Source organism: Buteo buteo, chromosome 5 (assembly GCF_964188355.1).
Source record: "Buteo buteo chromosome 5, bButBut1.hap1.1, whole genome shotgun sequence".
NCBI lineage: Eukaryota > Metazoa > Chordata > Aves > Accipitriformes > Accipitridae > Buteo > Buteo buteo.
Genome location: NC_134175.1, coordinates 24,826,513 through 24,851,875, shown reverse-complemented (window position 1 = coordinate 24,851,875; position 25,363 = coordinate 24,826,513). Strand labels below are relative to the sequence as shown.

The window sequence follows — 25,363 nt, the reverse complement described above, 5'->3', positions numbered from 1 at the left end:
CAGGCATGGTTCAAAATAACTTCTTTTAGCAGATAAACAGTAGTATAAATTCTTTTTGCTTAGTAAGGGTGGTGACTAGCCAAATACACTGTGGCTTTTGCTGAAAGCTAAAACTCTGCTTCACTGAGAGAGTGGAGATGAAGGTAAGTTAGAAGCAACTGCAATGCACTAGAGATGATGAGGCATACAATGAAACGGACTACTTGGAGCTGAGACTACCACGGTACCTTCTGGTCTCCTGTTGTTTGGACTTGGAGCTCTTTTCCTCCGAGGTGTGAAAACGTTTACTTCAGATTTCGCATCTTTTCTGGGGCTTAATTAGTACAGCAAATAATGGTGTTGGTAAAAGCTCCTCCTTTCGTATTCCAAGGTCCTTGGTGCGTCCTGCACCTTGAAGAGCCTGGGCAGGCACCGCGGGGAGCGGGGTTGTCCTTACTGAAAGGTGCTGGGAGCTCGGAGGCGACCAGGGGGCAGCACATGCCTGCCACAGGGACTCCTCGGCATCAGCCGCCTGACCCCGTGCTGTGGTACTGCGGGGCTACAGCTAATGCAGGTGGATAATTTTCTTACATACTAAACTTGAAGCGTGCTCCAGGCTAAAAACAAAAAAATAAGGGCTCGATTAAAAGGCAAAGATAAAGTGGCATAATTAACAGCAGTTTGAGCTGCCTGCTTGGCTCCAGATTGGTTTCTAGATTGATTTTGACATCTTTTAAAGATTGAAGAACCTATTGACTAAATTGCTTTCCAAAAACTATCTGTAGGAATGATACAAATGTAAAAGCTGTCACAAGTTATGAAGCTTCTAGATAAACTCACGTTTCTGGGCCTTCTGTTTGACTGAAAGAATTCATTGTGACCATGAAATGGAAGCCTTTTATGTGCCACATTGGTCACTCTGAGATGAAGATGCTCAGTGCTGAAGACTGACAGCAGCAGCTAAAATAACTCTTTTTGTTCTTTTTTTCATGGAGCATCTGCGTGTGGTTATCTGGCACGGCAGGTCCTGTTTCTCTTTGCTGAAAGGTCTGCCAACTTCAGATTATGGAAGAAGAGCTTTGTTTTATAATTCATCTCAGAAAAAATTCTGCCTGCCAGAGGTTTAAAGCGCAATTAAAGAATTGGAAGTAAGTATAATTACAGGCTTCATTCCCACCTTCCATAAACTTAACTTCTAAAAGCCTAGCTTCATCCTGTGTGTGATTAATGCACAGTACCCCTTCTGTGGCAATTCTCTAGCTGTCGCTTCTGCTAAATCATGTAGCTTAGCTTTAGCAACTGTCACGGTGCTGTTAAAAGCAAGAAATTAGCAAATGCCACACCAGAAAAAAATGAAATAAACATTCTGCCACAAAAATGTAATTTTTATTATCCTTGGCCATCACTGTTTCTGACCTCCTGTTCAATGTGCTTCTTGCCTTTAAACTGTTTCCTTGACCTTGAAATTAAATCTGTAAGTGGATAAAATTGTAGGTGGGTAAAATAGACTGTAACTTTGCTAAAATACAGCACTATAGGCTATCCATCTCACCTGCCAGACTGGATTTTTATGTGTGTTTCATTTATGTGAAGCATGCATGCACAAACTCTTCAGTTGTTAGCATTTCATTTGGTTTTTTTTTTTTTGGTCCTGATGTTAGAAGGAAACTTGCTGCGTAGAAACAAACCAAAAAAAAGCTAGAGAGCACAGTCTCCCCAGTTACAAAGTAGATGGGCATGTGGGCAAGAGAATTCCACAGAATCCACATATATCTACGTCAGGGGGTTTTGTGTAGTATTTGGTTATGTGCTGGTATATTACTGTGCCATCATGCCTGTGAAAAATAAGCATCTTGGAGTAAATGAGACACTTCTATCCCAAGTGCACCGCATAACAGAAAGATCACCAGAAAGTTCTAGAACTTAAATATGAGATACGTACAAATACTGGGAAAACAGTTTCAACAAAGTATTGGTTACAAACTAACCTACATAACAATGTGCAGAAGTACAAACTGTTCAGGAAGCAGGTAAGAGTAAGTAACCAGAACCTGTCTATTATGAAATGTCAATAGCTATTTTTCTTGAATGAATGGTTGATCAGAGAGTTACTTCCTATGAAGTGGTTTTCTATAGTATCTTTTAGCATGATAAGAGAGATCCCCCTCGTCTGGCTTTTTTTCCACTGTGGTGGGTTGAATGAGCATTCCCGAGTCCAAGCAGCACAGAACTGTTGGTGGTGTTTTGGAAACAGAAACTTAGAGAGTTATCTGTTTTGTTCAGGTATCTTCCACACATTACTCTTGCAGAAATGATTTGGAGATAATTCTGTAACTGATCCTGATGTGAATGAGGTAGTAGTTATATTGCAAAATTGTTAATCCACTTAATTCCACAGAACAGGACTGACTTCAGCCCTATTCAATTCTATTCTGTATCTCTGTTGTCTACTTCAGGGGAGGCTTCGATAATTTATGCAAGACAGCATATATATGTTCTTTCAGTTGAAAATCAATCTCTTTACAGTATATAGCAATATGTGTGCTCACATAGCTGACATGCAAGAAGAAAGCTGACATAAACTTTAATGCCTGTAGTAGAAAGGGTCAGGGCTTGCTTACATCTTCCGAAATCTTTGAGAAGGAGCTGTTCTAAGAATGGACAGTCACTGTGTATTGCTGCTGAGAAAAGCAAATGAACATACTCTTTGGAACTACAAAAATTTATTACTTCACTTGGAGTACAGTCAGGAGAGTAGTACTAATACATCATTCTTAGAAAGATGTCAGGGAACATGCGAAGAAAAACTGCAAAATGTTTGATTTGGGCACATTCAGCAGCACTGTGCCAAAATACTATGATGAGTCTCTATGTACCAGGCAGCAAATGACTCAAAGGAAGAATGCTGCTTACCAACTTTCCAGTCCAAACTGAAATACATTGAAATTCCACTGATTCTGCCTGACTCTCCCAAACTCTCAAACCAGAGCCCAAAGGAACAGTTACAGACCACAGTCAGACTGTTTCTATTTGTACAGCTACCAATACTGGATGTGCTTATGCATGCATATATAAATATATATTTTATACAAAAGCAAATATATTTACATATAAGGCCTCAATTGCAGTGTAAGTGCTGCTTATGTGTGTTGGCAGGTCATAGGAACTAGGTAGATTATTTGAAAGGCAGTTTTACTCTGTATACCTAGGCCAATAACAAGGAAAAACCTGTTCAAATTTACCCAAAGCTTTATGCTTTTACTTCTAGTGGAGTTTTATCCTACATTCAACTCTTTAAGTTATGTGGTATTGCATCATAAATTGGTCCACTCAGCATATATGTCTGCATTGATGCATGTGTGATTCTACAGCAAGCAACAAGTTGGAACAGAATACAGCATAACTGGGACTACTTCATCTTTCTTATGGGAGTGGACTCCATTTCCTGGATGTACTCATTGCCTCTCATTTGGTAAAGTCATCCAAATTTGGCTCCAGACTTGCAACAGACTATTATTTAATTCACTCTGCCCATTTTTTGAAGATTGGCATTAAGGCAAACAAAATGTTACATTATTTCTTTACCTTTGTTTGACAGAGCAATAAAGAGCAACTGATAGTTGTAAACCTCTTTGAGCCTGGAAGTTTAAACAGAAAAAGAACAAGTGTGGTGGGGGCCTTTAATCTCAGCTTCTGTCAGAAACCATTTCACTAATTCTTTGCACTTTTCAGAGGAACCTAATACCTATATGAAACATCTGCTCAGTATTTTGCACCCAATTGGTGCTAAAAGCACAAGAATAAGTGACCAGGAAACACAGGAGCTCCTGTCTTAGGTTTGAGTACAAGACAAAAGAGCACTGGGAAAAAACAGAATTTATTTCCATATTCTTCTTTTTTGACAAGAGAAGGCAGTGATTCAGTGTTCCCTGTCTTGGGATTCTTCTCCAACCGCAGAGTGGAGCCACAGATATCTTTGCTTAGCTGGGATGTAGCTAAGTGATTCCTACTTAAGGCAATACTAGACAATCAGGAGACTCATGACCCATTGATATATGGCCACAACCTCTTCGATGAGAATGCCTCAATCAAGAGTGTTATCAGTGACAGCAAGGAGGAATATTTTTATTATGTGCTCTATTGATATCAACGAGGTATGGAATCGCAACAACACAACTGGATTACAACACCATTCCTGATCAAAAACCCCATTAGAGCAATTCCACTTATGCTGACAACTTTCAGTTCAGGCTGTGTATGCATTGCAAGTACACCACACCCAAATGATGTGTCCTTTAAAAACCTTTCAAGGAAAGCAGCAAGTGTAATTAAGCCAGCTGTTTACATAAAACTGTATCTGCAAAGATGCACATCTGACTGGCAGATGTGAAGTCAAGAATACCTCCAAATCTCCTGTCAGCTGTTTTGGAGAGGGATGGTGACAAGAGCAGTCACTGAGCAGTTTCACAATAGCGCACGGGCGCATGGGTGTTGTCCGAGCTCCACAGCTGCTCGCTGACAGTTCCTGAGCGGCTCACCTCCCACAGTGCCAATTTCAGCACCTCAGAGACTGTTGTCTTGACCTGGGCCTGGAACTTTTTGCTAATTAGAACATAGAGAATTGGATTGAGGCAACTGTTGATGAAACCAAGGCCAGTGGAGAGGGGAATGCCATCCTGCAGTAAGTCATGCAAGTTTTCATCATGGTGAGCAGACAGCTCCACAATGCTGAATATGTGATATGGCGTCCAGCAAACAAAAAAAGCTACAACTACAGCAATGATGGTCCAGAAAAGCCTGCTGGAAGTCAATACAGTTCTCCTCTTCACTTTGACAATCAGCAATGAGTAGCAAATGACCATGGTCAGTAGAGGAAAGAGGTAACCGAATGCAAGCCTCACCCAAATGAGAATGTGATGTGTCAGCAAGATAAGTTCTCTGTCATGCACATGGAAGTTGTTGTAGCAAATGGTGACATTGTTGAGAACTGTAGCTGTGTCTCTAAAGTATAAGGCAGGGCCACCGATAACTGCAGCTGACATCCAAATGATTCCACTAAGAATGAGGGTGTTCCTTACAGTCCGATACTTGTAGGAAAAGACTGGGTGGACTAGGCGAATGTAGCGGTCAAGGCTGATGAACGTCAGGAAGAAAACACTGGCAAACATATTAAGTAGTGCAATGAACGAGTTCATTTTGCAGAGCCACTTCCCAAAAGGCCAGTGGAAGCCCATTGCAACGTATGTAATATAGAGCGGCAGGAAGAGAACAAAAATGAAATCTGCAATGGCCAGATTGAGGAACCAAAGTGTAGAAACAGATTTATCCCACTTAAAGCCCATAAACCAGATGACGATGGCATTACCTGGCACTCCCAGCAGAAATGCCACACTGTAAAAGGAAAGGGAAATCATATGGGCAATGCTGAGGGAGGACTGGGGTGATTCATCTTCCTCAGGCAGGTCGTAGAAGTAAGAGTAGTTCTCAAAATCTTCAAATGTCATGTTGCACAGTTGCTTTCTAGGGAAGAAAAGAAATGGAAGAGTCAAAGCAGAAATGTTTTACTGCACTGCAAATAGTAACCTGCAATTCCTTTACATTCTTGGTCATTAAAAAAAATCCCAAATCATTGACTTAGTTTCACATATCTATCACTGTTTAGCTGTCAGTTGCTAGCACCAAGCTTGTGGAGTATTTTGGTCACAGACACTGATTTCCCCAGCAACTGAAAGTTCATGGGTTTACTCCTCTCTATGATGTATCTATCTTTGTATCAAGGAATGCTGGTTTTCAGACACATTCAATGTATTAGATTTCCTTAACACAGCAAAGGATGTAGAGAAGGAAACATACAGAACATATTTCAGGGACAATACATACAATTGCAGTATTATTCCACTAGTAAGCTGAGAAACAGGTAATAGATGAAAGAAAATAAAGCTTCCCAGGAGAGTAAGACATGCTGTAAGAGCTATAGATGAAAATATGTGTGTCTCCTTTTTTCTTTAAGACAGAACAACAGTCTCAGTTTTTTTCTGTTGCAAAAGCTTCTGGAACTTACAAGTACACATGATTTTTCACATAGGAATTTTCTTCTAAAATGCCAAAGGAAGAGCGTGGGAGGGAGGCAGGGGGGCGGAGGGGAAGGAAAATATAAACCAAAAGAAAAACCCAGAAAAAAAGAAATGAATGGGAAAACAGATAGCAAAGAGAGGTTGAAGAGGAAAAAGCACTCCAAAGTTATGTGTCCATTCCACAGTGCAGACAATGCTGCAGCACAACAAAGATGGCCACAGCCTGACAGAAGCATCTGCCATGGTCAAAACAAATATTCTGCTAAATTCTGTTATGTTATATTGTCTGGCTGGACTCAGCTGCACTAAAACCTGTCCCTGAGAGCAGGATGCGACCAGCCCATTAGCTGTACTACAGATGAGCTCACCAGTACACTTCTGAGCGCTAGCTCGATTCAGAAACTGAAATTCAGCCTGCCCACTTTTGGAACCCAGGCCTGCATTCCTGTAAGTCCATTCATTTTAGCACACTAAGGACAACAGGACAGGGGTCTCCAGAGTACACTGCCTGCAGAACCACATCTGCAAGCTTGTATTCATGGACATACCTTTCCTGCAGAAAAAGTAGTTCACTTATTTTGAAAGGATTACTCACACAAGTGAAGATATGCATGTGCACACACATTAGCAGGATTAGATTTCTCATTTGTAGGTGGATAGACAAAGGGGAAAAAAGAAAAAAAAGAAGTCGTGTGATTTTATATCTCTTGATAAAAAAAAAAATCTAGTAACAGTCAATACAGCCTGTTCTGTCAAGAGGCTATGATAACATTTGCCCTTTGTAATTTACATCAGGCTGAAGGAATGTTATTTGGTTTGCTGTCCTGATAAATGAAGCCCAATAAATATAATTTTATGTAATTACATGCCCCGTGGGGGTAGATTCTGCATCAAATACCAGTACCACCCATCTGAGTCATTTTTTCAAATAGCTTAACAGCTGCTGAGAAATAGTATAAACAGGGAGCAGTACCACTAACATCTGGAACAACATTACATTTGGACAGTTTCAGAGGACAGTCAGGTTAATAACTGGATTTTTAAGGGTCTTTGTCTATATACAGGACTATACCTTCAAATCAAATTTATGCAATTAAACAAAAAAAATCCAAATTTTCAGACTCTTTCTGATTAACATCCTGTGTTCCAGTCACTAATTAATTATGCGTTTACATTTCTCAAGAGCTAGCACAACACAAAAATACTTGGATTCAAACATTTGCTCCCAAATACTTTTTTTTTTTCCTAATGGTGCTAAAAAAACATAATGACAATAACAAACATTTCCCTACTGCCCAACAATGTTAATTTTATGTTTAGAATTTCAAAGATGAAGTATAGCAGGAGAAAGAAAACATATCTAAATAAATACCAAATATCTACCAAGCCTCCTGTAGTTTAAAACTCCTCCATTGAAGAGGCACACCTTTACAATGCAATTATTTTTCCAAGTTTGTATTTTTCCCTATCTCTAAGTCCTAGTCTTCCAATGCAGTAACTCTTTAGCAGTGGGGGCAAAAAAGCAGGAGGAACATTGCTTGCCATTGCTCCTAGTGCACAGATGCTGAAGGGCATCTCTATGACTTGGGCTCAGCAAAGACTGACAATTACATTTGCAAAGCCCAGAAACTTTTACCTCTGACACCCACATAGATGAAGCACTTCTATAACAGGACTCATAGTGGTAAGCCCTGCCCTGAAAAAGATAAGCGGTAGGGGATTGTCAATGGTGCTATGCTGGTTTACATCAATAAGGACCCAGATTTTTTCTTCTGGGATAAACGTTAACCATCATTCAGCAGGGATGTTTCCTTGTGTTCTTGAGACATGCATAGTCTCAAATACATGAGTTTGGTTTTGATTTATTAATAGACTTTCAGAGTCAGAACTGTCTTGCAGTTCAAGTCTAGGTCTTGAAAGTGAAGAAATCTAATTCTATTCCTTATTCTGTCATTGATTTCCTGTATGATCTTTGACAAATGGTCTAATTTCCAGACTGGAAAGAGTCTCATGAACCTGTCTGCAAACAGAGGCTTAATAGAGAAAACAAGACTTTTTGCCAGCAGTTTCCACTTGGCTTTCAGGCCAACTGCTAGAAAGGGTAAGGGAGGTTTGGTGCAGTTTACTGGCTCGGTCCCTGCTGGTCCAGGGTTGCAAAAAAGATCTAGAGTGAGGAAAATATTTTTCAGTAAACAGGATAGTGTGGTTAGAGGCCTGGCAATAGGACTTGGGGGCAGCCACAGGTTACAGAACAGTGTTGTATTGCATACGGATGAATATAACCAAGTTTAGACTTCATGTTGTCTTTTTTTTTTTTTTATTTAATAGTAAACAGCCTGTGTAAAGTGTATGCTCAGCAGTTGTTTGACTGGAGTCTGTTCCTGTTTGCTGAGGTCACAAGTAGCTCTGAAAACTGAGCCTCCTTGATTCAGTTGCTTGATTATGAATATAGTCGCTTAATTTTAAGCAAATAGGTTTCAGAACATTTGACCAGGAGGTTTCATTTCCTGTCCCCTTCTGTAAAATAAAAGTTAGTTAGTAAATGACTTCATAGGAATATCACAGGCTGGCACTTGGTGCTAGTACATTTTAGATCCCAGGACAGAAAACAGAATTACCAAGAAACATAGATCGTTAGGAAATATTTCTAAAATACAAAGCCACAGAACTGCTGGGAAGAGACTTTGCCATGTGCTACATGAATTATCTTTCTCTGAACTTCAGCAGGGAATTACAGAATCGGATCTCAATTGACACATTCATAGTTTTTTTACTACAAGTACCTAGAGTTTTTTTTCTCTGCCACCATTACAGTATTTCATAAAGTTGAGCCATAATGACAACTTGGACAAATGATTTGATCTGCTTAAAACAGAACAGCTTTTGTCACCCTAAGAATGCCCTTACGGTTATGACATGGGACTAGTACTTTGGACTCTGTTCATGGCTATGCCACATGCATCCTGTTTGACCAGGGGAAGTCATTTGACCTCTCCACGCCTCAGCCCTGAGGTCAGTGGAATGGCTTTGGAATTAAAATTATTGGGTTTTCAGTCTAAAATAGGAGAAAACAAACAAAACAGTTGCAATTCCTACTCACTTCACTTGATGCAAAGTCTTCCTGAGGGTTCAGAGTTCTCTGGGCACCACACAAGTTAGGATCCAACTTAATTACACTGCTAGTTTATGCCACATGTTTGGGCTAGAGCCCACACAACCTCTGTCTCACATTTGGTCCTCATTACTTTCAAAATTTACAGAGAGGTCCAAGGGAAGAGCTTATTCATTGCCTATGTTAGCTGAATGTTAACACAAATATTTGAGCAGTAGTCCCAAGATCTGTTTGTTCAGTGTGATAAACAGTGCTCAGAGCCTCTGGCCAGCTAAATTGATTTCAGAGGTCACAACAGTGGGTCCTGACTTAATAGGAAAATTATGGTTTGCAGAGTTGGCTGTCTCAACAGTTAACTTCATAGAGGGAATATATTACACAAACCCTCCTTTTAATGTCTGTATGAGTAATTTGGAGCGTATCACATTCCATGTGTATGATCTATGGCTAAAGGAAAGTGTATTTGATTGATTCACTTCAACTTTTGTCATTTGCAAGAGTCAAATGTTGGAAAACAACTAGTTCCTCAAAAGGTCACCTAAAGTCTACTTGTCATAGTGTGTCTCAGCAAGTTTGTTTGGATATTGAATTCATTTGAGAGCCCTCAAAAAAATTTCTTGGAACTTTTGAGGTGCTAAATTTTGAATTTATCTAGCTTCAAAAACATAAACATGAAATTCACCAAGTAGTTTATCTGTAAAGTTCAAAACACAGAAGGCTGAGCAAGTTTGTTAGAGGTATATACATATTTCTGGCAAGTATATTACAAAGACATAAGAAAAGATCCTAAAAATCACAAGGAATACTGATGAGATTACGAACTGTCATAGATTCATATTTCTACCTCAAAAGAACAAAGCCAAGATGACCACTTGCCTCCACGTAGAATTCCTATAGCAGGAAGTGCCCGATACACCCATACTACAAAATTAAATCATAGCTATGCTATAATTTAAACTTAAAGCTGGGCCTGCAGACAAAGCTACTAGGAAATGAGCACTTTAAGCTAGTATACACAAAAGCAGAATCAAGGCTTGTGTGTGTGTTTTCTCTTTCACAGACACATACACAAACACCTATCTCTTGGCTATCATTTTAATGGTCATTAGACATATGGTAACAAAATTATTTTGTAAGCCATCCTGAATTCAAGGATGGGTCATAACAACCCATAGAATGGGTCATAATAGATGTGATATATGACTGGAAACCTTTTCAAGCCATGATATAGATGTATTTGTTTTAGCAGACAAGACAAGAATGCAAATAACCATAATTCTCCATCACACCTCTCAGTGAAGCAGTGTTAGAAATGTATACATAATGTACTAGCTAGACATCTCATAAAATTTATGCCAAAACCAACTTTGAGCAAGGCCAAACATGACCCTGTTAGTCATAACACACCACTTCATCTGTGGTATTGAAGTCATTTGACCAGATAATAGCCTCATAACTTTTCACACAAAGTGAGTGCTACAGCGGGATTAACAAACGCTTATAAAGCAGATTCAGTTAATACTGGTAAAGCAATGATTTCAGACCAGCACTTTTGCTGCCACAGAACTGTTAAACAACAAATGCAAAACCCAACTTTATATCTAAATAATGCTGCTGTAATAGGAAAGGTACCTACAGTAGGCCTGGCCTGAATATAACAAATCATCCAGACAACGGCTGAAATTGAGCAGCATACCATTTCCACAATCAGGTAACTCATAAATGTCTGCAAGCAGCCACTGCATATCATCAAAAATGATTTATTTTCGTGCTGATTGCAAGCACCAAGACTTCCATCTCCAAAGAAGACAAAGAAACTCAGATGTTATGCACTGGGCGGGGGGGCACTTGGCAACTTTGTAGTTAGCACTTCTTCTGTTCTTATTCCATTCTATTGATATACGTAAAAGTAGAAATATATTTTTTTAATATTCCTTTTGAATGTAAGGAGTGCCGTAACCACTGCAAGTCTGTCATGTGACAACAAATACTACAGACAAGTGATATCTGTGAAACACTTCAAGCAGCCCCATTCTGGGGCGGGGGGGGGAACCAAAGCATTCTTACAAGTAGGTGAAAATAGAAGTTTAGGTACACAGTGCCACCTGAGATTTAAAATATGGTCTTATATTCTACGTGTCAGCACTGCTGAAGTATTTACATAGCCAGTCATAACACCTCAGTATTCATAACCCTTAGTGAATATGGACTCAAGTGAGAAGTATCGTCAGTCTGGTTTACAGACGAGAAGGCTGAGAATGATCTACAGGAAGTCTCTGATAGAACCAGGTGCTAAACCTAGAGTCCCTGCCTAGTGGTTCAACCACAGTCTTATCCTCCTTTCTTAAACATAACACTGTCCCCTCAGTCGTGACGGAGTGGAGAAACCACAGCTTCACCTCTAGGAGACCTTCCCCTTCCTGAAGAGAGGCTCTCCCCTGTGCTGTCATGCCCACTGTGATGGAGGGAGCCAGCACCTACCTGGGCAGCCCTTGCAGATTCTGGCCTGTTTGCTCTATGCTGAAAAGAAACGAAACATGGATCTCCACCATTTGCTTGTCATATATGATCTGTCTCTGCAGGCCCAGGACATACCTCAGGGCCATTAAGCACACCTCTCAGATGACAAAGCCAAGCAGGTACACCATATATCATATTGGCTGTGTCCTCAGCATGTAAGATATGCACACTAATGAAGTATTGTTCCAGGGAAATTTCACATGTTTTCTATTCCTCTACAAATGCCAGCAGTATTTTCTTTGGCTATAAGCCACCATAATAACTACACGCCTAAAGTAATGGAGATACCCGATTTAAAATTTTTAAGTGCCTCAGCTTCACAGTGACTGGATTGTTAAGATAATGAATGCTTGTATTTCTAATCAAGCATAGCTTTTTACATTTTTCATGTATTTGTGATGACAGAAGAGTTTGACTAGCATTCATATGACCATTACATGATCATGCAGCTCTGAGCATGTTTTTTAAATGGTTGTACTCCTTCAGCAAATACATGCTTTAACCACAGCTCACTCCTAACAGGAAGTAGCAAAGTGAGAGCAGAGAATAAAGAGTGAATGCAGAGATTTCCTTTAGACTATCAACTGTTGTCTCAGCAGACTGATTAAGGCCAATTAAACATGTTAGATAACAGCCATTCTAAAGTTACTGCAGGGTAACAACAGGTCATTACAGAAAAAAAAACAACTGTCTCCAACAAGATACAAAATCTCTATCAAATAACAGATTAAAAAATAGCTTACAATCTGTAATACTTAAAGTCCTTTTAACAAGAAGAGTTAAGAGCTAACCCCAGAGAAAATTAGCAACATAACTTATTCCTCAAACATGTCTTCTTATATCTTATTCTATTTCACATATTAATTTCCCAGTCACTTCTAACAGTATGCTTAGTTATGTACTGCCCTCTAAATTATCTGTTTATTCTGCTGCTCATTAAATCTACATCAGCAGTTTCTTCTAGCACAATTGTAATATTGCTATGGTTATATTACTTTTGACACATACTCTTACATGAGTGTATCGGAACATCCAATTCCAAAACATGGCTAGTATATAACCAAAACATTCCAGCTGATAACATACTTTATTTTGTCCTCACAGTTAATATACTAGGATCACTGTGTACAGTAGTTTAAGCATGTCTACTTCTGTATCAGTGTTACTCTAACATTCCTACTCATACAAGGCTCTTTTATTTACTTTAAGATCAAGTCTAAAATAAGCACTGCCTGTATTCCTGTAAAACTGAAAAAAATCATATTGTTAATACAATTTCAGGAGGGCTGGATATCTATCTGTCTCCCTACTATGGCATTGGGAACACTCCCTAGCACTGATAAGAATAGATTGCGCTTATGATTAAGGTGTTAAATTAGGAGCTTGGAAATACTGGTTTTACAGGCTTCCCATATTACCTTTGCAAATCACTTCTCACTTGACTCCACCAGATACGGTGCAACACCCTCAGTTAAGAGTTTAGGGCCTCAACAACACGTTACTCAGTTTTCTTAAATGGACAATGATTCTTAACATTTCCAAAACGTCTCATTAAAATGATGTGGGGCTGAGCTCATTAAAAGAGGATCACTAGATAGAAGAAATAGGAGTGTAGAAAGTGATATTACATTGATGGTACAGAAGTTACTACTCACCACTTTCTCTCTCTCATCTAGGCAGCTTCAGAAGAGAATAAAACTGTGCCAGGCTCACTCTTGCTGAAAGAAGCAAGTATTTTATGTTGGGAAAGTACCCAAACGCCCTAATCTTTGAGATCAAAGCCCCACTGGATCTAGTCAGTGTAAGCACATAATGAGAGACAATTCCTGCCTTGTTTATAATTAAACAGAATAAACAGACACAAGAAGAGTAGGGAAAGGAACCGAAGTACCTTGCCCAAAGCCAAATAGTAGGTTCAAAGGTAGAGTTGGAGGCAGAATTCAGATCTTGCCAAAAGACTGAAGAGACAAATATCTTTTGTGAATAGAGGGAAAAGGTGCTGTTTCTTCATACTTGTGCCTTGTGATTCTTGAAATACTGCCTTTGAGCAGTATCAAAAAGGGACAAGGGAGCCTGGGCTGGGGAAGAGAAGTAGAAGGCAGCAAACTCTTTGCCAGCTAATGTCCCTGACAAGGACTGGAGACTTCTAGAGTGCTGGCCTTTGCAGGTAAGCCTTGCAAACAAACCTGGCTTGTAGCAATGGGTTTTGTTAATTTCCCTTTGTGCCAACTAATGAAAAAAGTATTGTATCTGCAGCAGGTCTGTTCAGTTCATCTAAAGAGTTGTAATGCAGTAAAATGGCAGGCCAGGTGTAAAAGAGCTGCAACAAGCCAGCAAGAATTCTCTCTGGAAAAGAGCAGCTGTGGGCTGATACAGGGCTTTTTGCTCCATCTCCAGGCCCTCAACCTCTGGAACATATTGAAGATATAAAGAGCACAGAATTAGCTGAGCTCCCCTGGAAGTACTATATGCTTCTTTTGAGGACACTTTTTTTTTTGTCTCAGGAGCCTCAAGCACACTGTAAAAGTAGTAGCAAGTGTGGGAGACTTGATCTGTGCATGATGACACCTTCCCTTCTAAAACCAAATGTCTCTTGGACACTGCCCACTCGAGTCACTGTAATCCCTTCTTCTGGTAAGAGGCCATGAGAAACTGTTCCTCCCACTCAGCTTGCTTTTGCAAAGCCAGCAACAACAAAGCCCTGCACTGTTGTGAAAACTGCTAGCTTCAGATTGAATGAACACAAATCAAACCATTATCAGAAATAATGAGTGAAAATTAGCCAGACAACCAGCCACCCCAGTAAGAGACAGTTGAACTGTTGGCACATTCCAAAAGACAAAATGAATAAATAAGCAAATAACAAGACCATTCAACAGACTACAGTCCTCTGCAAAAATAGCTGCTTAGTACTTAGAATAGTACAGTTATTAATAAAAAATTAATATCTAAGAACAGATCACAAACTTCAAGTGGCTTTTAAGAAACATAAGGAGAAGAAAATTCTTTAAGGCAAATGGCTTTATTAGGAAACAAGTATCAATTTTCCTCTATCAGTCTGTCAGAAAGAAACACAAATCTAACAGCATTTCAGAAGTTGCTCATTGGGTTGTCAGCAGAGAAAGAAATTCTTAGAATGAAAAGGAAGAATTTATAATGTATAGTACATACAAATTGCATTATTATCATGAACAGTTTTCCTCTTCCCCCACTGGTGCAGTAAAAATCTGTAGTCAAATCCTGCCTAGGAATCCTTACGTAGAGTTTCCCTCACTTATAATCCCTTTCCACAAAGGCAATTAGAGAATCTAACTATAAATTCATTCTCCACAGTCAAATAACTTCCACTATGCCACACTCAAAGAGATTCTAAGTGCAATAGAAGTGGACTTTAATATCACTCATAGCATATATAAAATACCTAAGATTAAAGTAAACTTGGTAGGACCTCTATCCTGTCTGCCTGGCATAAGTGGTTGATAATGTTTTACATTTGAGCAGAAGCTGTAATGACATTAAACAAAAGTAAATTGGGTTATCAAAATATTTGCATTTCATAGTTCAGCTGAGGCAAAACAAGAATACGATGCTAGTGAAAGTAAGCAGTCATAAGCAAGTTAATCCTGAATCAGTTTCTACAAACCTGGTTCGACAAATTCCTTTACCATGACGTACCCTCCCTCACTCTCATCTCCTTAGCTATGAATTAATACACATTTAAAATTATCCAGTAATATAATTTTATTCAGCTAGAAAGTAAATGTGTTTTAATTCACAGATGATCTATAAAACTTCTGTAAATATACAAAACCAGGTCTAGGATATTGTTTGGCTTTGCAAGATCACATTTAGAAAGGCTACAGGTGACAATGACATGGTTATCACTAAGTCTGAACAGGAGGTGGAATCTAGCCCTGCCTCACTGTGCAGTAGTATATAAGGCTTCAGATCTTCTTGTCAATTCCTAAGAAACATGCTCCCATGCACTTAATGAAAGCTAGATCCACATCCTACCTTATTCCACAGTGGTTAGGGAAAACACACACACCTGCCAGCTTGGATCAGAGAAGCCTTTTTTAATTCTGCAAGGCTGTAATTCTTCAGAATTATTTTATTAATCTGCTACTTAAATTGAAATGATTTTCCAGTTTCAGTTCTAGAATCTGTTCAGATAAGAACTGATGTACTTATTTCTAATAATACTGGGAGTTGCTATAGCTACAGGAGACCTACTATCCCTAAGCAAATAAAAAAATTAAAACCAACACACAAGGGGAGGTGGCAGGGGAGGGGGAGAGATTTAAGTCAAGGTCACTTACCATTCTCTGACAGGATAAAAGAGTCCTTGAAGTGTGTATAAACACATACAAAAGTCATTAAAAATTAAATTCACACATAATTTTATATCTTATCTTGCTGCAGGGGTGGTTCAAAATAATCTTTGAAATAAATGAGTATCACAGTTTTTCTTCCAAAAAGCTTTTAGCCAGTATATGCTACACTATCTTACAGGATTTGCCTGCAAGTGGTGTTGTAGCTATAGAAACACATTATTTAGAAGGGAGGGAAAGATTTAAAACGTAACAGAGAGATTGACCTACCTTGTTTAGCTCTTTGGAATGAAACGCACTGTAAATCAGGGATGTGAGCTCTGCAGCAGAAGGAAGAATGATCTGCAGAGTTCAGAGTGACTTCAGTGTGACTCCAGCTGCTTCACTTGGCTACTGCCTTCCTTCTAATAAAGCTGCAGAATGATATAGCACTGTGTTTGTTTTCAGCTGAGGAAGTTGTTTCCAACTTCCCTTGGTTTTCTAGACCCAGTTTTGAAATATTGCCTTTCTGTATAATCCCAGTATTTCACCAAAAATAAATTAGACATGTGAATGAATCATTTTGGTCAGTGTCCAAGCAAGCAACAGATGTGGTAGCTGATGAATGGAAAGAGACCTTACAGTTGTAGGCTGCTTTTTGTTACACAGAGAAGAGGTTGAACAGTATTTCTTTGTAAGCACTCTGGTGTATAGAAAATAATGTTGAGAGCAGAAAAATGCTTAAAAAGTCACACTGAAAGCATAATTTTGTAACCGTATGGTGAGATACATTCATTTTGTATTTATGATTAGTAGATTAATCTCCTTTTGTGTAAGAGAGGAGTGAGCTCCACAAAACATCACAAATTAGTGCCTCTGTCTGTCAGTCAGTGCAACACTGGTCTGAAATTTGAACTGGGTTTTAGGAGACTTGGCTGGATTCCCAGTTCTGTAAAGGGACCGCTGAGTTTTTGTGACCAGGCCTCATCTTCATGTTGCTTAGTTTCTCAGTAAAATGGGAATATTATTTCACTAGTTATCTACACACCATAGCTCACCCGACTCTGATGATACCACACTCGTCATACCATTTTAAAATCAGCTGATCATGTCAGTCTACCCTTACCAAAAATCAAATTTTCTAGTGGAAGCAATAATCTAACAGTGGTACTCCTCTGTCATGAATACAAAACATGTAAAATGTTCAACACTGATTTAATACAGTCTATTCCAAATTTCCCAGATATCAACTCTATCAATTCCAGTGACGATTAGGAAGAAATAAACAAAAAAACCCATGGAAGACAGAAGTGCTTCGTGAGAAGCAGCAAACCTGAAATTTCAGCATCTGGTTAGCAAGGCTACCAGTTTTAAGCACCTTTTTTATGGTCCACAGATCACAGATTCTCTTAACAGGAACCAAAAACTCCTTCCAGCAAAACTACCCTGCTTTATCTTTCCTCCATGACAGCTCTTCCTGTTCTGCCAATAAAACTTAAAATGCTGGTAACCTGTACATGACGGGGAAAAGCTACGAATGAAAGGAGTACAGAGATTATGCTACAGTGGGACACAGCCCTAGACCACGACAAAAGGACAGGGGGGCATGAGTCTTGTGAATGTATGACATAGGAGAAGAATAGGGTGTTTGGCTGAGGAGAAAGTATGGAAAGACCCAAGGACCTCATAATTTGGCACCTCACTTGTTTATTTCTTGCATTTTAAAGATTTTCTGTTTTCTCTAGGTAACTGATTGGTGAACCTTCACTGATAAAAGCTCTTTTAATAGCAGTTATCTTCTTCTGTAAATATTGGGATAGGGTAAATATAGGCACCATTTAACAGCCAATCTGCCAAGGTTTTTTTGCTTGTAATGGCACGGGTCTGGTCTGTATGTCTCTAGGTACTTGCCAAATGCAGCTATTGTAAGGCAGTTAATTCAAGGGCTTGCTCAGTACTGTTTTGGTAGGACAAAAGACAAAATTATTGGGTAGATAACCCTCACACACGATCTACAGTAAAAGAGAAAAACCTCAGCAAGCAAAGTAGAGTCACACATTTGCCGGATGCTCTTCACCTTCTTGGTGAAGGGAGCATTCTGGAGAGTGCAATGGATTCTAGCCATTTTGCGGTAGTGAGGAATTGTCCTTAAGGGTCTGTTTCCTTCAGCATAAACTAAAGCAGGCTTGGGACTCCTCTAACATGTACTGGGGATGATAGTTCAACCCCTCCATCCTTCAGAACCAAAGGAGGATTAAACTTCACACAGCAATTTTCCTCACCCTTCCCACCACTGTACCAAATATGAAATCACAACTGCTAAGGACCCAGAAGACATTTTGTGAAGACAAGCTTTCATAGCAATGAGATTTTTTTTCCAAGAACAGCAGATTACTGTATTTAAAAGAATTTTCTACCAATCTGTCCTACCTACATTTGCTCCTTTTCAATTGAAAGGGACTTTTGCTCTGATGAGCAGCTACCCAATTTGCACAGTATAACCAGCATATGTAATGTATCTGGGAGAAAAAAAAAAAAAGAGAACAGAATTTTACAGACAAAATTGCATTTAATCTGAAAGGATTTTGTTTTCTGTTTAGAGCTAAATACAGCATTTTATTCTTCTACAGTTTTGATTAACCACAGTGGGAGTCATAAGTCCCTGAAGAATGTAAGCTTGGGCCCTAAACCTTTCCTTGTTTTAGTTCCTTCTATGCTCAGACACAGTAAAACTGGAATGGTTGACTACTAAATTACAAGGCTTTTTAATATACACTTTCATGCAACGCATTAACCATTGATATAATTTTACAAGTGTGATCTTTTCAGATAATTTTGTGGAAGTTATATGCTTGGAAGAAAATGAAAACAAAAAGGTACCTTGTTTGCTTCCATGTCTTCTTTTTCTACTTGGAAGTTGTATTTTATTTTGCCATGTCATTTGTGCTTTTCCAACAGGGTAAGTTAATGAAGTCTTGCAGTTTTCACTCTACATTAAGTATGGCAATATGCCAGAGCTATACTGAAGACAGACCTACATTCATGAACATACACTGCATGTGGGACTTGCAGAGCAGAGAAGTACTATTTTATATCTGATGGAAAAAGAACAAAGGAGAGCATTTTCATACAAATAATAGATATTGGGTTGTCCAGCAGTGAATAAACTAGGTCTACTGAAAAGCAAATGAGTTTTAAAAGCACTTCTAGTGCTTTGTGGTATTTTTAAGCCTATAAAACAAAACAAAGGCAGAGGACGTATGGAAAAAAGATATAGGGGAAAAACCCTCAGAAATACTTTACCAGTATTAACCAAAGCACAAATTACAAAGCAATCAACAAAAACAAAGTAGGTTTAATTTACCTGGATTACCAACAATTGCCTGACAGTTCTGATAATTATTTCCTAGTTCTGATAATTATTTCCCACTGCTGGGACCACCGGATCTTATCAAGATGCCTATTAGTGTGTGCAGATAATCTCAGCACTAACACTCCAGACTAAATTCAATGTGCATTAATTCAATTAAGTTGTACCAACCATAAATTTGCAAATTAGGTCAAACAAAAGGTATTTAGTTTTTCTCAGGGTTAATTTAAGCAGAACAACACAAGAAAGAAACTACTTACCTTTGGAGGATTCAGCTGTTTACAGTTCTGTTCTTTAAAAAAAAATAAAAAAAATCTTCACTTCTCCTTTGTCCTCATTGTTTGAATTAACACCTCATCGATTAAAACCCACTCTGGAAAGACAGAGTTTAACTACCTGACAATCAGGAAAAGGGTTATTCCCTCCCTTCCTGTGAAACGAATGACTATTCATGCCTATCCTTTTGGTAAAGCTGTAATGTTTACTTGTGGTTTAAGTGCCCACTATATACCATAGTCAGCAACTACGACAAAACTCTTCAGCGACACATTTAAACCAAACCGCCTGATGATGGGAGGCTTGGCTCATTTAGGCAGGTCCACATCCTCTTTCTATGCTGATATTAGAAATCTGAAGATTTTCATGTATAATGTGTTAAAGAAATTCAGTAATTCTGCAGAAGTCAAAATCCTTCATCCATCTATTACTTTAGTCAGGTCAAAACACACAAACATAAAAATGAATTGCTATATGTGTATATATATATGAGTGTATATACATAGAAGTTCGAGCAGGATCTTTAAAAGCAGCACATCATGTAACTCCTACAAACAAAGTCAGCAGGGTGTTACATTCTATGAAATCATGAATATTGGAGAATAATTTACAAGGAAGGGAAAGAAAAAGATATATTTTTTATTACGAAGAATGATACCTGGAAAAAATACTATTAGAAATAGTCTTTTTTTTTCCCCGTAGATTTTGCTTTTATACTTGCATTTTTTCTCATTTTTCGCAAATAACTAGGAATGATTTTCTACATAACTTTCAGACCACAGCTATTCAAATTTTGTATTCATATGGCAATAAAAAAAGAGATTATAGCTGCTGCTCAGATAACACTTGAAAGCCACAGAATTTTCAGAGCGTGTCTTAACAACAAACCTTCTGATATGTCACCGAGTGCTAAAGATTATAGTCATTGAATAGCCAACTTAACAACAGTATTTTTCCATTTTAGCCAAAGTGCTGTCTCCTCCTGTACAAAGGAATGCCAGCGTTTGGAAAAAATAATTTCAGAGAGAACTACAGAGATTACAGAAACAAAAATGTGGCTATGCAAACTATAGTTGTTTCACTACATATTTCACAATCTTTAGTACTGCTATAGGGATTAACCAATTTGTACTTTTTCACCTCACAAATTACCAGGAACTACAGAGTCACTTCAAGAGGTCTTAGGAGGGAAGCCCTCAAAAGGGAAGCCAGAATTTACTGTTATGCATCTAATTTACAACTTACAGATTGGGTCAGATGTCTCAAAACCTGCCCAAAGCCTAACCAGCCTAGGTTCACAGAAACCTGAAGCACAGAGATGAACCTGAGCCACACGTCTTCAGGATTTCAGCTGCCTACACCTATTCTTTCAAAGAACTGAGCTCTTATTCTTCATTCAAAGTATAAACTCTGGAGATTCAGTCATCCATCTTTTATGTAATAGGTCTTTTGATTAAAACCCCAAATCCACAGTTTAAATAGGATTATATTATGGTGTTACATACAATGACCCAAGAGGTATTTAAGTTTCATGTTCTGCATTCATTTATTAACAATTCACAGCTAAGTTGTTGAAGCTTGTCATGATCAACAACAGACAAAACAAGCAGATCCACAGGGAGGAGACAATTACAAGTTCCAGTCCCTCGCTATTCTGCAGCTAGACTATTGTGCTCACTGTGATAGACCTGGTCTTAAACACTACAAACAGGGAGATTGAAAAGGCCTTCTAATCCCCTGCAAAAGGAGAAGGGGTTGTGGAGAAGGAAACATCCACTTCTCCATTTCAAGATGGAAACTAGGCAAAGGGGAATTATTATGTAGCTTGGGTGCAAACCAGAAACTGAACACTCATTACTTCAGTATTAGAAACACAGAACATCCAACAACATGGAAGAGACTTCTGGTTTTACTGATGGACCAGAAAAGAGAGAGATTAAACTCTGATCCAAAGAACTACTGCAGTTTCAGTAATAGTATATGAAATGCTGAAGAAACACAAATCAAATAAAAGGCTTTTTGTTCAAAAGTTCTCTTTCTCTCTTTTCAAAGTTTTCCATGAAAAAGTCTCTATATTTTCAAACTATGAGAGAAAGAGTTTTTTTCCAAAAGCTGATGTTTTTGCTTATCAGCATTGCTAGTCTAAAATTAAGTTTTGTCCTTGGAAAAAAACCAAAACTTCTCTTGTTTAACCTTCTGCTTCGTTCCTGAATAAGATAAAGAAATCTTTCTTTAAATTATTCCCAGGGTAAAGCAAGGTAGAGAGTCTGCTTGCTCTCAGATGTTAGAAAATATCTTATGTGGTTTATTGTGGGAACACTGAAAAAAATTAACACGATTTAGAACAGCCAATGCAGAGGAAAATAACGCTTACTTAACTACCTTGGGAATACATTTTGACCCCATCTTAAATTGACTGCAGAACATCCAGTGACTCAACATAATAGTATATATATTTGGAACTCCCCGACTCCTACAAATTACACTACAGACAAGGAAGCTGTAGAGATATTTTACATTCGGGATCACCTTACATTCGTCTGCATCTATTTAAAACCACAACAGTTTCCACCGAAATTTATAGATACAAACTTCTAATTCAGAATATTCTGAGGGGCCAAGGCAGGTTCTCAACTTCTGGAAGCTTGAAAAATCTTTAAAAAACAGAATTAATAACCGTCCAAGAAGCTTTGAGAAAATTACCTCTTTGTATCAGAAATACATTATTCCCTGCTGGAGAAGTGGGAATTAATATTTACTTTTGCAAAAATGCTTTGGAGTTCCTACTACAACAGGATGTAAGGTAGGCTAGAAGGGAGTAATAGTCATCTACTATACTTATTTAAAATATTTAAAGACTCTCACATTAACATCTGATTAAAAAATCCACATTAATTTTGTACCTTTATATAATAATAAAAAGGATGGTTTAAAACATGCTAATCAAAACATTTTGCCATGCAGATGAAAATAATTCTAAGTGTTTCAGTCATGTTATCTGACCACAGTTAATACAAGAACCTATTAGTCTTTCTGTTCCATAGCTGAAGGCCCTCGGGTTGTAGAGCTCCCTTCAGCATGGGGAGATGGAGTCCCTTTATGACTTTCCACTGCATTTTCTAGCACATACATGTCAGAAATTATCGTATATTTCCAAATAATTTGGTAATGAACAAATATACTTGAAAACTTAGCCAATTCTCAAGGGTCGATCTGACTATATCAATCAGACAATTTAAAAATCAGTGTTATTTTTGAAAATAAATATGAAACAATGGCAAATAGAATTCAGCAATTCTAAGGGACTGTTATTTTTTAAGCTAAAAAAATTCCATGCACAACATGAAGTTCAAAGAATATCCTGCAATTCATGAGCAGTCATCTACAGGCAACCCCCAACCTACTTCCTGACCTAGACCTTTTCTTTGTGTCACTTCCCTAAAAAAACAGGCATAGCTGTTTCAGAGGGATGAACTGACTGAACAATCATTAACAGAAAACAGAAGTGACCGTGAATGTAACAGTAAACTATTCAGCATTTTATGATGAAAGACGTGTTCTCTGAAAGCAGACTGCTCTTTCAGGTTACAAACAGGAAAAAGGATCCGGAGACGAGTTTCCCCTTTGCTTTAACTCAAGCGAATTTTACTGTGCTCCGCAAGAGGGCTATCTGGACATGGAGACCACGTTTTCTCCATGTTGTCTTAGGTACAGCACAGTTGGACCTGGTCCAGTAAAGAAAAATTTCATGCAGTGTTAGAGCCATGGCATACAAACCTCTCACCTGCTGATTTAATTTCCTTGCATTTTCTTTTAGAACAGAAAGCACTAAAAACATGTTAATTTAAGCTAATGGACAGATTCAAAACAATTGCAGCAATGCTAGGGTATGGATTTGAAATGCAATGTAAGAACATTATTAGTAGCCCATCAAGCAGAAACTTTCTGAAAATACCGTATTTGGATAAATTTTGTAGCCATACTGTTTAAAGTGACACATTAGAGTTGTCTCATCAGCTGTTCTTTCTGGATGACCTGCCAGCAAACAAACAGCAACAGCAGCTGTAACAGCAGTAATAAAATGCTCTGTGATCAGCGTATCTCAGAATTTTGCTCAGCACTATTAGAATCAAAATATCTGTATTCTCCAAAGTACACGTATACAGAAATACATTATTGAGAACAATTTTAGTGCAAAAAAAAGAAGTGTAAACCCCACAAACTCAGAAAATATAACCCCATGAAAGCAGCAGCACAGCCTTCAAATAATAGTCAAAAAAAGGCTTAGGGATGATTTGCTTCTAATAACATATGCAAAAATATTCAAATGGTGAAGTACTTCCAGTAACCTTTTAAGAATGAAAGATCTGATTACATGAAAGTAAAATAATATTTTTAGGAAAAAATTCTTGGTCCATGCATTTAAAAAATGCTTTTTATAATCCTCTCAGTTAAAAAGGTATTTTAAACTTCTTCCTTGGTCACTATCCAATCATGTTTCAATTATAACACAACTGCTAAGCTTTTTGGTTGTTTAAATGATTAAGCAATTAAAATTATAATTTAAGTTGCAATTTTTTAATCTTAAGAAGGTAATTCTGGCAAGAGAATGAAAAATAGAAAGAACAAGCTTTAGACTATCCCTTAAGTTTGGGGGTTAAGCTGATATCCAATATATTGAGGATGTTTTTATTGTTAAGTCAGGTAAAGCTCTTATTATAAAATTTATAAAACCTTGAGTACTACACAAAAAAAGAAAGCTCAGTTTTACATAGTGAGAAAGTGCAGAATGCCCGTAAGTTTGCCTTCTTGTAAGATAAGACTCTTTCTTTTATTTTCTTTTTGGCTTGCATTTAATTCCAGTGCCATACCAAAGTAAATAAGAGATCATTATTATTTTTAAAAAACATATTTTTCATTTAAAAATCAGAAAAATGCTTATAACAGAGAAAATATGCAACCTGCCAACCCCAGCAAACAGTCTAAGTAAAGCAGACCAAAGAAAACAAGAAGCTCTGTTTGGAGAAGAGATTATCCTTGCCTTTTACACAGATGAGGAATTCTTTTCTTTCACTTTGAAACCCTTTCTTATTAAATGTAACTGAACTGACATTAAATGGAAAAAGTTGAAATACCATAGAAGATCAGATCATTGCTCCATTCATCTGATATCTGATGTTGGGCAGTGGCCAGCATCAGATTGTTCAGAGAAAGACAACAAAATTCTTTTAAGAAAATTTTACACTTAGTAATTAAAGGTTTTAACATAGTGCCAGGCATTACGGAACATCCCTTCTGCTATAAAGTTGAAAAGATCCTCCTTTCCCAAGCTTACTCAGAATGTGAAGTGCTATAAAATCTACACATGTGCTCAGACTGTCTTGAAAGTTGCAGTGCTTGTTAGAATCCAGGCTAGATCTAGCAATCCATTGTCGTGGACATTTGGCAAAAGTACTCTCTCCATGGCTCAAACCCCAGCCCTCAACTGCTGTCAGTCAGTCAATGCTTAGCTCAGATGCTCTGACGAATTTTACCAAAACAACAATTTAATGATAAATTAGGCTTTTAAAATTAGAATGTACAAAGCAGATACGCAACAAACTAAAAATCTAGGCAAGAGCTTTCTGCCAGCTAGTTTCACCAACCTTGTTTTTCTTTTGTCACATTCTCTCTTTGCAATCTGAACCCAACTGTTGGAAGAAATTTGTGACTCTTTTTAGGA

General features: G+C 38.1%; 1 protein-coding gene across 4 annotated transcripts; it reads right to left on the bottom strand.

The window, feature by feature from the left end:
• Positions 1 to 1,358: 1,358 nt before the first annotated feature.
• Positions 1,359 to 23,639, bottom strand: CMKLR2 (chemerin chemokine-like receptor 2). Of its 4 annotated transcripts, XM_075028244.1 has the most exons (5): positions 23,625 to 23,639; positions 19,626 to 19,738; positions 18,876 to 19,090; positions 16,287 to 16,429; positions 1,361 to 5,499 (listed from the first exon to the last, which is right to left on the bottom strand). In XM_075028244.1, exon 5 carries the CDS (start codon positions 5,481 to 5,483, stop codon positions 4,431 to 4,433), a length of 1,053 nt encoding a protein of 350 aa, XP_074884345.1. In that variant the 5' UTR covers positions 5,484 to 5,499; positions 16,287 to 16,429; positions 18,876 to 19,090; positions 19,626 to 19,738; positions 23,625 to 23,639; the 3' UTR covers positions 1,361 to 4,430. The 4 variants fall into 4 exon arrangements, with proteins under 4 accessions (XP_074884347.1, XP_074884346.1, XP_074884345.1 ...); XM_075028243.1 differs by lacking the exon at positions 23,625 to 23,639 and having other exon boundaries at positions 19,626 to 21,046; XM_075028246.1 differs by lacking the exons at positions 16,287 to 16,429; positions 18,876 to 19,090; positions 19,626 to 19,738; positions 23,625 to 23,639 and adding an exon at positions 11,647 to 11,786 and having other exon boundaries at positions 1,359 to 5,499.
• Between the last annotated feature and the right edge of the window lie 1,724 nt (positions 23,640 to 25,363).

Excerpts from the sequence above, each read along its gene's own strand:
- CMKLR2 (XM_075028246.1), bottom strand. The coding sequence starts at position 11,771 with ATGGCCCTGAGGTATGTCCTGGGCCTGCAGAGACAGATCATATATGAC. Across the intron at positions 5,500-11,646 it reads AATCTGCAAGGGCTGCCCAG|AAAGCAACTGTGCAACATGA; the intron begins GTAGGTGCTGGC and ends TTTCTTCCCTAG.